The sequence below is a fragment of the Nycticebus coucang genome, chromosome 4 (assembly GCF_027406575.1).
Source record: "Nycticebus coucang isolate mNycCou1 chromosome 4, mNycCou1.pri, whole genome shotgun sequence".
Classification (NCBI taxonomy): domain Eukaryota; kingdom Metazoa; phylum Chordata; class Mammalia; order Primates; family Lorisidae; genus Nycticebus; species Nycticebus coucang.
In genome coordinates this window covers 142,566,283-142,579,789 of record NC_069783.1, presented here as the reverse complement: position 1 = coordinate 142,579,789, position 13,507 = coordinate 142,566,283, and the positions used below count along the sequence as shown (strand labels likewise).

Here is a 13,507-nt window from a genome sequence, read left to right as displayed (position 1 = left end):
AGTATCAGTCCTTACTCTTCATCAAGGACCATTCTCTCCTTCTAAGGAAGCATCTGACAAAACATGTCTCCCACAGCTGAATATGCAAATTCTTTAGCAGCAGCTCAGAACATAAATTGTATTTCCCAAGGTAACAGGGACATTACTGTGCTTATAAATCCTTGCATGTGCTTCCTTAACATTCATATTTCATCTATAGATTATTGTACTAAAATAAAGGTCTATTTTAACAGTAATAGCAGGATATAGTTTTTACATTGTTTCTTCAGAAATGGTAGAATTGCTCGGAATTCCCTTTACATTGACATTTCGCTGCATAATAGAAGTATAATAGACTTTGCTTCTTGTGAAACTGTAGACGTCATTCACTGTCCCCAGTTCAGTGCTTACTGGCTTTCCGTACACCAGTGTTATCGATGATGCCTCTTTAGGGCCGGAGCTCCAGCCCCTTAGGAAGGCCAGTTGTGTGTAAACCTCAGTTGTGTGTATAGACACACTTTCAGATTTGTTTTCTTAGTTTTAACAATTCAGAGATTCGATGGCCAATATTTTATTTACGATTTTTATGTCTAGGTCCAGAAATGAAATGGGCCTTGCATTTTCTTTTTTCTGTTGGCTTTAGAATTGAGAATAGCATCATGAAATGATTTGGATATCATTTCTTATTTTTATATTTTCTAAGCAATTCACTGGCCCCTAAAACTTTGGTGAAATTTATGTAAAACCATCTGAATTGTAAAGTTGGGTAAGGATAAGGAGTTGTAACCACCGATTTAAGTTTCTTGTAACTTCTTTTCCACCAATTTTGCATTTTATCTTTCTCTTCAGAACTTTACCATCTTTTTCTAAAAGTTTATCTAATCCATTATTATATGGTTACTGATAATACTTTTCACTTGTTCTTAAATTTCTTATGAAAAATAAGTAAAATTGTACGTTACAGCATGTTGGTGTTTTAATCCATTACCTGATGTCAGGGCGGTACCCCTGCCCTGCAGGTGTGGCCCCCGTCTCTGCATTTCTAGATACCCCAGTTATGAACATAAGCCTAAACCACGTAAGGTGTCACTTTGCATCGTCACATATATTGGCATGAGCATCGTTCATAGTGTTTTCTGATGTTTCAGTCTCAGCTGCATCTTCCCTTTTGTCCCCTTTCCTTCTCTCCCTTGTCCCTTTCTGTCCCCTACCACATACCATCACCCTTCCCAGAAATCAGTATATTTGATTTGCCTTTTTGGCAAATTTTGTCCAAGTTGACCTTCTACTTTCTTTTGTGTCTGACCTTTCCGTTTTTTCTCTCTTTTCTAACTTTTTGGTACTTTAGCTTAGCAGTTTTTATTCTTTCCTAACGTATGTCAGTACCCTAACGTCACAGCACTGCTGCGTAGGACCTGTGTCTTTCCTTGATGATTGGGGTTCTTTCAGTCACTTAATTTGAATAATACTCTCAAATATAAACTATAAATATAAAATTTTCTTTAAAACACTGAATTCCATTAATTTTTATGAAATTATAAATTTATTTTTAAGCTATCATAATTTATACTTTTCCTTAAAATAGTAGGTAGGCAGAAATAAAAATAAATCTATATTTTACTTTATTGGGTAAAAGTGAGATTTGTTTGGAGTCCACTGTGCAAACTTCTAGGCTTATGTGGAACAAATTAAGAAACAATTTTGTCATTAATAAAGGTAAACTGCAGAACCTCCCAAGGTGGCTCTGGGGCCATCTACCGATTTTGTTATGTAGCATCTTCTCATTTCATTATGAGTTTTTCCATGGTTCGTATGCTAGTGAATTTTAAAACATCTAAGTGATTTGGTTTGATGTTGAACTTAACTGTATTGCATTCTGACCTGTACGCAGTCTGTTTCCATAAAACAGTGCAAGTGTACGTGAGAAGGTGGATTCACTACCGGAGACCAGGTCCTCTATAACTCCACTCATAAGCCTGTCCCCTGAATTGTTTAAGCTCCCCAAATGCTTTCTCATCTTCTGTCTGCTTGATCTACCGATCACTGAGAGTAGTGGCTTAAAATCTCTCATGGTGACGGTGTATTTTTCCAAACTTGTAGTTTTGCCATTTTCTTCTTTATGAATTTTGAGGCTATCTAGTTAGCTGCACACAAATTTAGAATTTTGCCTTTTTGCTAAGTTTATCATTAGGAAATGATCTTTCTTCATTAGTGCCTTTTAATATGTATTTTGATGATCTTTTGCTTCCAACCATTGGAGGCCCCTGTGCTTTGGTGGGTCTCTTGCTGATGACGGTGGATTTTCCAATAGCGTGCAGCTTTCTACAGAGCGCACGGCACACTGCCTTTCCGGACAGGACAGCTGCCTTTTGTTTAGGTCACTGGCATGATGATGATTACTGATAATGTTATTTCTTTCATCTTATTTTATATTTGTCCTGCCTTTTAAAGGTTGCTTTTGTTCCTTTTTCTATTCCTTTAGCTTGATCAAGGTTTTAAAAAAATTAATGTATTTTTCTTCCACTAACTAGTTTGGAAATATAACTCCCTACTTCTATTTGTGTGTGTCTGATTGCACATATTAACTTATTCCAAAAATAATCTACACTGTCTTCCTAAACTTATGTCATTCTACTGTTTTACATATGATGACCTAGGTATTATTATTTTTTATTATTAAATCATAGCTGTGTACATTAGTGCAATCGTGGGGTACAATGTGCTGGTTTTATATACAATTTGAAATATTTTCATCTAACTGGTTAACATAGCCTTCATGGTATTTTCTTAGTTATTGTGTTAAGACATTTATATTCTACATTTAGTAAATTTCACATGCACCCTTATAAGAGGTATTTTTATTATTACCCAAATCAATAATAATTGTCTTACCGTCAATATTTGATTTAATGTATTCACATTAGCCTAGGTCTTCTCTATTCCTTCATGCTTCTCACACTTTTACATAGAGGATTGCTTTTTCTTTCTTTCTGGAATACTTCCTTGGAAGTTTCTTTAGATATGGTCTGAACAATTATCCAGCCCTCCCCCTATCAGGGTTTAGCCATCTAAATCATCTCCTCCCAACAGGTGCTCAGTGCCCCAGAGAAAGCAGCACAGCTCTGCGGTGCACCTTCTCGGGCTCTCCAGCTGGTGTTTGTGAGGCTATGGTTTACAGATGCAGACAGAACTCCAGACAAAGATACCAGCTCATTACCGACACATCACCACTCTGTGTATGGCAAAGAAACCTAGGAAATCTGTGTAGAAACCTAGTGTGAAATGTGTGTAGAAAGTGATTCAGATAACAGCACTTAAAACTGAGGGAATTCATGCTTTAATAGACACTGAAATCACAAAGGAAGAAGGCCAAGTGCCTTAGCAATCTCAATAAAAATATGAAGTTCTTTTTACATGGTAAATTTCGTAATATAAAAAGTTTAATGCCATCTGGAAACCGGGTAATTTACAAAAAAGTCCACATAGGCCAAAGATGGCTAACGCTGCATATAAGGAACGTGAATGCCGAGTGGGGAAGGTTTCTGAGGAGAGGACAGGGGACAACAGGTGTCCTGACCCGGAACATCTCTAAAGGATTCAAAACAAACAAGGCCCAGTTCACAAACCACATGTACTCATTTTAGATAAAACAACAAAATATGTGATGAAAATTATACAATTTTTACTTTTTGCCTACTTATTAAAAGCAAACCAGATTATTGCATGGTATTTGTCCAACCTGAACGAAAATTATCAAGGCTACAGTTCTCCTTATGGGTCTGCAAGTGTGCGTGGCTGGGAGACGAGGGGACGTGCATGGACCAGGGACTTACTACAGTGCTTGCCCGACTGGACAGTCACTGGGACAGACGAGTCATGGTCAGGATAGTGTGGGTGGCACCTCCTGGTGAAACCCAGCAAGGATCAGTGTGGACCACGAGATTTAAAAAATGGGATGGGGGTGAGAACTATTTCATTTTGCTGCTTATTAATTAATCAAAATGATCAAAACATTAAGTTTCAGAAGTATCTCCTCTCGGCATTTTGACTTAGTTAAAACTATCAGTTCATACCCCCTGGTCTGAACCAGGGTGCCCTGAGGTCTCTACCACAGACTGGTACTGCTTGTCTTCTGTGTACCCGCGTCTGACTTGGGCAGAGTAGGGTAGGGCAGTCCAGTTTCTGGAACTAAAAGGAGATGTATCTACTCAAATGGAGGAACAAAACCTGTTTTTGTAAATATTCCCCACATCCACTGACTCTTCCCCAAAGGGGCAAGGAGCCCGTGGCTATGCAGGAGTCATTTGCTTTCATCCAGGTGACCCTCAATGCTCAGGGTTCCCAGGCACACCAGCCAATGTAGCCACTACATTCTCTCTTCCTAGATTGTAGAAAAAAAACAGGAATGATTATGTTGTCTGTCATCCATGCCAGGAGTCAACAAACTTTTCCTTAAAAGGCCAGGTACTAGGTATTTTAGGCTGTAAGAGCCAAGAGGCAAAATTAAGAATATTACGTTGATCCTTACGTAACCATTTGGAAAGGTGAGATCCATTCTTAGCCTGTGGGTCATACTTGCCAACCCCAAAGAAATATTTGTGAGTTATACAATCTCTCATAATTTTAAGAGCATACTTTTTTCAGGGTAGCCTGAAAAACTGACCCTGATTTTACGATTTCACATCCATTTCACTCAGAAACACCAAGACTTACAGTAACATAAAGAAGTGGCGACTCTGTCGTGATCTTTAGATTCGTCCTATCATTTTATCACCTTCCTTTTCCCTTCAGTGAAACTTACATCTAGGACAAAAAAAAATCACATATACCATTTGGCTCTTTAATATGAAACCTAAACAACAATGTACTTAGGACTAAACCAGGTTAGAGTCCACAAGTCCTCCTAGCTGGCTTGGTAACCACAGGAAGCGGTCCGGGTGGTGGAGGATGTCGGTGAGAGGTGGGCAAATAGGGACCCCAGGCCTTTACTCCAGGGATCCTTGGCACTTGGGAAAGAGGCTGTGAGAGCTTTGCTGAGAAAGGGACAGCCTAACCATTCGCATATGGATCTAGAAATTTGAGGTTACTTTTTACTGCTGAGGACCTGATTTAGCTAAATGCACAGTGCTGTAAATTTGGCTTTCATTTGCTACAGTATTACTATTATCATTTTCCCCCTACTAACATAAAGACAGTCTTACAATTCTTGTTTCTTTATAAAATATTTCTGGTTTTAGTGTTGGGATCAGGGTTAGACTATGACATCCTTATTGTTTGTTTTTGTCAATAAGGCTGTTGCTTTAAATGAGAAACCTCTATCATGTAGCTTAGGAGAATAACACAAATTGAATAAATGGTATCCTTTCTTTTCAGAGGAATACACTGAGGAGCAGATGAAGTGGTCAGTCTGTGCTTACAAAGTGAGGTCCTACCCAAGGTTAAAACTCCATCTGGGGGTCTTGACATAAGTCCTGCTAGGCCCCTCATGCTCACCCCATGTGTTGCTGCTCTCCTAGGCTAGGTGGCTGCCCACCTTTGTGTAATATAACCTCACAGTGAGGGTAGTAGGATTTTAATAAAACCTAAACAATACTTATGGAGGCCAGGTGTGGTGGCTCATGCCTGTAATGCCAACGCTATGGGAGGCTGAAGCAGGAGGACAGCTTGAGCCCAGGAGTTTAAGACCAGCCTGGGTGACATAGTCAGACCTTATCCCTATAAAAAATATTTGAAAATTAGCCAGGCATGGTGGCATATGCCTATAGTCCCAGCTACTCAGAAATCTGAGGCAGGAGGATCACTTGAGCCCAGGAGTTTTGAGACTGCAGTGAGCTATGATGACATAGCTGCACTCTATCCTGGGTGACTGAGTGAGACCCTGTCTCTAAAAACACAAAACAACAACAAAAAACCCCCCACTTATTTAAATTCTCCAACTAAACTTAGTACTAATATGATTTTTAGCATTTCACTTTTTTATTAAAATAAATTAATGGTTACCTCTAATTAGACTATTTGCTTGCCTTGCCCCAAGCTGGCAACAATTTAAGTATATTGTCATAGCTGTAGGGAAAGTCCAACTTCATTTTCTGTGATAAATATCTTTCCTTGTTTATAATAATTCAGATGTATATCCCAGCAAAAGACCCCTCACTTGTCAGAATACTGACATTAGTCTTCCATGGCGGAGGAGGGGACTTGTCCTTCAGACAACAGGAGCATGACAGCCATGAGGAAGAGGAGGGTGTAGCTCACGGAGGTGGGTGCTGGGACTGTGGGAAACTAGCAGTGGGTTTAGACAGAAGAGGGCGTAGGGGCCTGGAGCTGGGGAAAGAGCATAAAATTAAGAGCTAATGAAAGGGCATAGGACCTAAAAAGCTAGATTCTGGTTAAATCTAGTTAGCCATGGGACTTTTTTTTTTTTTCTTTTTGCTTATAAGGAAATAGTAATTTCAACCTTTCCCTCCAAACTTGATAATTACTTATTGATGACTATTCAAAATTTGATGTTTTAAAAAACTTTTTGAGCTTTTAAAAATAATAGCTATAAATGCCAAGCACTGTTGATAATAAAACCAAGTTGTTTATCCACGTACAAAAAAGGTCAGTAATGTTTTAAAAGCACAAAGTTGCATTTTAAATCACAATTGCATAGTTTTAAAATGCCTGGATACGAGTTACATAAATTTTTTTAGAAAATTCAAGTTTGGTTGGTAGTGGGGCCCGGAGGGCGTTTGCAGAGCTCAGTGGAGCAGAGCAGCTGAGGATGGAAGCTCGGTTTCACTGTTAGTTATTGCATCACTGCTGTGATGTCACACTGTCACGAAATGACATTGCTACAATTTAATTACAAATCATTGGCATTTTTTAAACCATTATTCTGGTTCAGGCTAATATAACGCTTTTGTGTAGAATTCAACTTAGGGGGATTTTATATATCCCGCCCCCAACCAGCACCTGAAAGCCTTAAAAAAAAAAGCTCTATTTGTATTTCTGTGTATAAAAGGTACAGAATATACACCTCTTAGCAAAATATGTGCTCCCTTTCCTCTCCCCACCCCAGAACTATGACCATTTTTGTACAAAATCCTGTTGAAGAATTATATCAAAGATGAGAAACAGTGAGTTCAAAGGTAAACATTTGGTGAAGTGTGTGTAGAAAATTCCATGAGCCTCCTGTACTGACCCTACGGAAGTCCTGGCTTTTGGTGACTCTGGCCCAGATGTCCAGAGAAGTCACCAGTGTGTGTGTGTCTGTGTCTGTGTGTGTGTGTGCACGCGTGTGTCTGTGTGTGTCTGTGCGTGTGTTGGCCTTTGGGCACGGTAGGGCTGCTCCTCACCCAGGGAGCACACCATGGTGAGGTGGCGCTGGTGGCCTTGTGGGGTGACTGTACCCAGATAAGGGAACAGGCTGAAGGGAATACCAAGCCCTTTTCTATGGGCTTTTCCACTCTGACTCAGTTGGTATAAAAGATGCTTTAGCATTTGGAAGAAGGGAAAAATCTTCCTGGGGACAGGAACTTGTAGCCATTTCCAGAGGGAAGTCTCAAAGGACGTGCAGGGGCCCCGGCAGGAGGGCCGGTGGGCAGCGGCAGCGTGCTCAGTGTGGTGGTCTCAGTGTGCCAGTGTCCATTGGGACGGGCTTTTTGTGGTGCTTCCTCGGGTTGCTGCAGAGACAACTCCTTCAGTTCAAGCTTATCAACTCCTTCCTCCTTCTTGTTGTGCCGTGGTGACAAATTTAACAGACTGAGGACATCTCTTTTGGAAGTCATCGTTCCAGGGGTCCCACGGAAGATTTTCACTGGTCCCGGAGAATGTTGGGGTGTGTTTTGCCAAAACATCTTCAGGTTATGGACAGCCTGCACCTTTTCATCAATGGCTGCCATTTTCAGTTTGTCTATGTCAGGAGCATCAGCTGGACTCGAACGAGCAGAGCCAGCTGAGGAGTAGGAGAGAGCTGGGGACGGAGCACTGCCAGCAGGAGACTGATGGCCTGAGCTTGGGGACATATTCCTTGGTGATTTGGAAATGTGAGCGCTGTAAGGAGAGCTGGGATACTTCAGTTTGAAGAGGGGCTGGTCCATCAGTGAAGTCTGGGAGTCAGAGCCAGGTGATGGCCGGCCACTGAGCTGGCTCAGGCTGTCTCTGATAGACGTCTCGGAGGTGGTGGGGCTGCTGTATCCGGAGCTCACCTTGGGCAGGGATGAGCTCCTGGCTGGGGGCTTTGGTTTAACACTGACTGGTGACAGCTGACTCTTCTGATGGGAGAGGATAGGCTTACTGAACGCACTTGTCTCTGATGCTCTGAAGACGGCAGCACTATTTGGCACCGAGATGCCGTCTTCTGGATTGTTACTCTTGTTCACCTGACTGCCACTCCTCTGAAGACGTTCCACTGCAATGAGATGACTCTGCGTCTCCTCTAGAATCTTCTGGGCCAACTCTTGTGGATCCAGCTTTGGGTTGCTTTCTTCTTGAGATTTCACGGTACTATCTGTTTCTGTGCTAGACTGGTCCGATTCTCCTGTATCTGAACTTGCTAGTTTTCCAACCTTTTGGAAGGGTGAGTTTGGGCTGGGAATCATAGTCATTTTAACTGGAGAATTTGGAGTGCTTATGCTCCCTTTGGAGCTTACCGAAACTTTCACAGCTCCAGCTGTCCCGACTCTAGATTGCTTGTGATCTGATGAGAAGCGAGTTGTCCTGTTTTCTTGGTAGGCTGCCAAAGGCTCAGTACTGAGGATGGAAAACCCTTCGTATTCTTCTTCCTCTTTGTTGCCTGCAGGGCGGGTCTGGGGAGACATCTGGCTCCGAGGCAGGGTGGATCGCTGTGGGTAAGCACCCTTGGACCGGTCATGGTCCTGCCGTCCTCTGGGGCCTCCGCCCTCTGACCCCACCTCAGGTTTGGAGACAAAGCTCATGGAGGAGGCGATGGAGCTCAGACTGTATACAGAAATGGCATCTGAGGCGATGCTGTCCGCACCGGTGGGAGAGAAGGGAGGGTGCTGGTAGCCCAAGGGCAGGGCGTTGGAAACAGACTGAGCTGAAGCCAGAGACTCCAGGGAGGAGGAGCTGTCGAGGCTGAGGCGCTTGGGTAGCTCCGTAGAATCTAAGCACAAAACAGAGTGGGACAGTTAGAATTCGATCTGGTTTTAATTTTTCTTTAAAAAATCACAAACATTCTTATAGGCACAGATGCTACTCCACTCAGGCTTTGTCCCCATCCATTCTTATAAAGGTCCCCAGTGAGGCCCTGCTACCAAGGGCAGTGTCCACTGCTCGGTTCTGCCCGCATCGACCACTCCTTCTCAGACCCCTTCTCATTATCGTAACCTTTGAACCACGGAATGCCCTCAGGACATAGTCCTCTTCCCCTCTGACCTGCACGCACTCCTGGATGGTTCTGTGCATGTTTCTCCCTCCGCCTCCCCTGAACTCCAAACCATACAACCAGCTGCCTGTGAATGTGTCAAGTAGATATTTCAATGGTAACCATGTCTGAGGGGGACTCAAACCCACTTCTTCTGCCACTACCCTGACTTCAGCCAAAGGCAATCTCACTCTGGCAATTGTTCCAAAAATCGGTGTCCCTTCGAGCCTTTCAGTCGTGACACTCATCCTTCAGTAAATCCTGTCGGTTCTACCTGCAAACCATGGTCCCCATTGGAGCCAACATTTACCCTTCGCAAAGCAGCCAGCTCTTCCCTTGAGAACATCAGTCAAGCTGGGTGTGCCCCCAAGTCCTGAAGCCTCCCCCAAGGCCTGTGTGACCTGGGCACCTGCTTCTGTCAGGCCCCGCGGAGGGACAGGCACAGAGTGACCATGTCCTGTCTGCTCTGCTACAACCCCCTCACTTTCTAGTGCCTTACCCTGCTTTAGTTTTCTTCATAGGAACTGCCAATCTCCCCGCACATACCATACACGTTTTGACTGTCTGTCTGCCCTATTGATTTTAAGTTCCAACAGAGTTTTTGTTTACTACTCTTGAACAGTACCTAACACATACACACAAAAATGTTTACCCCAGTCTCTTCCCCTTTCCTGGAGGGGTCGGAGGCTGGCGCTAAGGGCGGCCTTACCGAAGAGAGACAGCAAGGACTGCAGAGCGAAGTGCACGGTCCGGCGGTTGGCTTGCTTCCCGGTTTTTAGGATTACTTCCTCCTGACCAACTTCACAGAGATCAAAACCTGGAGGAGCGAAAAATATAAACATCTGCTTCCTTACGGAAGATTCCACATCCTGAACGTGACCCGAGCTGCAGCTTGTACAGTGTCATGGGAACACCCGCAAGTCCATCAGTAAGCCCCCAGTCTGGGGCTTCTCCCTGTTTCCATGTGTCAGTCACGTGCATGCAGAAGGCCAGGTTACCTCGCCCCCAACAACCATTCAGCACAGCCCCCGGGTGCTGTGTGCAGACCCCCCGCCTGGCTCTGCTTGTCCCTTCAAGGAGCACTCTGGGCTGGGAACCAGAACACAGGCTTACTAATACTTTTTTTTCCCCCATTCTTTCACAAAGGAACAGTTTACTTAAAGACTGTCCAAGACAAAATAACTGGCCACTTCATTCAGCATTAGGACCTCAAAGCCGGTGCATGGGAAGGTGGAAAGTGTCAAGGGCAAGGACAATGTCTTCGTCTGTGTTCAGTGTCTGTCACCGTGGGGTTTGAAGGGAGCTCTGACCATGGAGAATCTCTGTTCTTGGATGAACCACTGTTCAGGGACTCTGCTCTGCCTCTGCCAAAGCCCTGGGGTGCCTCTCCCTGATTCTAATGAGACTCAGAGGGGGTATGACAAAGAGCACAGAGCTTTCTGAGTAGAAAGCCAGCTAACGAGCTGTTGACACAGCACTTAGACTTATTAAGAGACATCACAGAGGCACCCACAAGAGCGTCTCGCTGGGGAGAAGCCAGACCCAGACTCCGTGCCCAGTGACAGGCCTGGGTCCAGAAAAGGGCCACCACCCTAGGGAGGCTCAGGCCCTTCATTTATAAAGAAAGGTCTCAGCTTTGTCTTCTTGTTGACTTAACCTGTGTCCCTGGCCTCAAGAAGCCTGTCACAGAAGGGAAGATAGAACCTGGCCTCTCACGCTTGCCTCCATTTGCTACTGGCCACAATTATTTAGGTATAAATTTACTATGTTTATACCATAAAGATTATGCTTTCAATCCATAGGGAGAAAAGCAAAAAGCAAGTAGTACCACTTGTAAATGATGTGAAGTGTCTAACTGAGGGGGATGCAGACTCCCTTGGGGCTTTGTGGGCTCCCCCTTTACCTTCGAAAGATACAAGGTGTCTGAAAACAAACGGAGCCCAGCCCAAAGCTGAAGGGGGCTGGGAAAGGTCACATGGCCAGGTCAGACAAGACGGCCCAACACTGAATACGGAGGCTTTACAAGTGGTAAGAAAAATTCCTTCTTAAGGACTTACTGCCTTGCCATGTCTGATGGCTCCTCCCTGTAACAGTGAAGTCAGACTGTGCCCTAGTCCCATGGCTGTCCACTTCCTTCAAGTTAAACTCCAGAGGCCTTCCTCTGGCTTCAGCCCACAGGATCTGCCCTCTGCTTCCTCTCCCTACCACCAGGCCCAGTCCCCTGGCTCCACACATGGCTACTTCCTCCCATTGGCCCTTCCCGTAAATACCTGCAGTGCCCCCGAGGCCCGCCCTGGCTCCCTTCCACCCCAGTTTCTGCCTGTCTCAGGCTCCTTCATACCAGGGTGCTCCCCTGGGGACTGGAGGTATTGAGTTTGTTCACGTTCTCCCACTGGAATGCAAACTCTAGGAGGGCAGGGCTTTTTATCTTTTGCTCACTGTTGCATCTCTGGTGCCTAGAACTTGCCTGATATATAACAGTGTTCTAAAGAAAGCAAGTCACCAGGCACGTAAGTGGAAAGAAGAGAGGCTCACAGACAGCCTCTTGTGTTCTATCAGCAAACGTACCTGCTGGAGTAATATGTTAGACGCTGTGCCAGCATGTCACAAATGATGAAAAAGGGCAAGTGAGTGTCCTGGACTGGCCCAGGACCCTGCTGTGTGCATTTCTAGATGCCTATGGTCAATCAGAGGTGGTTTCCATACTATTGTTTTCCTTCCAGTTTCCTGCAGCCAATGATGGAAACTGATATTTAAAATATTATTTTATTTTTAGTTTTAGTTTTCTTTAGTTCCTAATGATTCTTGACTGCCAACAAAGCTGGAATTTAGCAGACTGATATTAGGGCATTGTGTGCAAATGAAAGAGATGACATCCTTGGGGGGGAGGGGGTAGGAGGGAGGAAATGAGACAAAGCTGGAGGGCCATTTGAGAATCACGCAAAAACACTAGAATCTTTGAGTTTACTAGGGTAGAACCTCCTTAGTTGACCAGCTCCTTAAGTTGACCTAATTTTCATGGAGCAGACATGGCCCCCATGTACGGGTCAGTACAGCAGGCCTAGTTCCTGATGCTGACCACCTCTGTATTGACCAGCTTGTTACAATCCCTTGGGTGGTTGACTTACAGAGGTTCTACTATCTTTTATTTTATTTTATTTTATTTATTTATTTATTTATTTTGAGACAGAGCCTCAAGCTGTCGCCCTGGGTAGAGTACTGTGAAATGACAGCTCACAGTAACCTCAAACTCCTGGGCTCAAGCGATTCTCCTGCCTCCGCCTCCCAAGCAGCTGGGACCATAGGTGCCCACCATAAGGCAGGGCTATTTTTTGGTTGCAGCAGTCATTGTTGTTTGGCCGGCCCAGGCTGGATTCAAACCTGCCAGCTCAGGTGTATGTGGCTGGCACCTTCGCAGCTTGAGCCACAGGCGCCGAGCCTCTACTGTATTTTAAAATAATAAAATATCTAATAAAATATTGAGGTAAGTCCCCTAAGGGTCTATCAATTTCACCCAAAAGAAACCAGAGGAAAACAAGATTTTAGAAAACCAGAATTACATAAACTCATTAAATCCAAGATGCTCTGTCCTACCTAGAGCTGCCAAGAATTCGTGACATCCCGGGAGCCGCCATAGCTGGACGCTGATGGAGACCTGAATGGGGGCTGAGGCAGAGTCCTGCTCCTTCTCGCCGGCCTGGAGCTGAACCAGCACCTGGTGGAGCTGAGGAAGGAGGGCAGACATCAGCACCGTCCGCCCTGTGTCTCCTTCCCTCCAGCCCACCTCAGGACTCGACCCCAAGTCATTCCTATGTTGCTCATCGTTGTCATCACTAACAACCCTTTGCCATGTATGGGATTTGAGATTCTTTTGAAGGTGCTTTCATGCCCAGTGTCCTGCTGGCCTCTCTGTGGGAAGCTCACAGGGCAGTGGGACCAGAGGCTGTGCAGGGTGGGAGAGGCTACGTGTCCTCCGGGGCTGGAATGTCACGGTCAAGGGTTCTGCTTCCAGCCTCACATCAGGGGTTGTGGAGTAGAAAGGGGTATGTTCGGGGACTGGTCACCTCCCTCAATTTTACTTAGTTGTTTAAGTCATCTTTAGGATCTTGAAATAAATGGTGAAGAGGAACCCTCGGTGCCTCAGCACTCAAGGGAGAT

At 44.6% G+C, this 13,507-nt stretch overlaps 1 protein-coding gene across 5 annotated transcripts in view; it reads right to left on the bottom strand.

Moving 5' to 3' along the window:
• Positions 1 to 3,089: 3,089 nt before the first annotated feature.
• Positions 3,090 to 13,507, bottom strand: part of LOC128583199 (tetratricopeptide repeat protein 28) — an 882,203-nt gene continuing 871,785 nt past the window's right edge. For 3 of the 5 annotated variants that reach the window (XM_053587214.1, XM_053587215.1, XM_053587216.1), the window contains 3 exons: positions 12,944 to 13,073; positions 10,059 to 10,166; positions 6,406 to 9,088 (listed from right to left, as the gene is read on the bottom strand). In XM_053587214.1, the coding sequence (XP_053443189.1) occupies positions 7,458 to 9,088; positions 10,059 to 10,166; positions 12,944 to 13,073 (1,869 nt within the window). In that variant the 3' untranslated portion in view covers positions 6,406 to 7,457. Of the gene's footprint in view, positions 4,783 to 6,405; positions 9,089 to 10,058; positions 10,167 to 12,943; positions 13,074 to 13,507 lie in introns of those variants that run through there. The other 2 variants (XR_008379422.1, XR_008379421.1) reach the window with 2 other exon arrangements.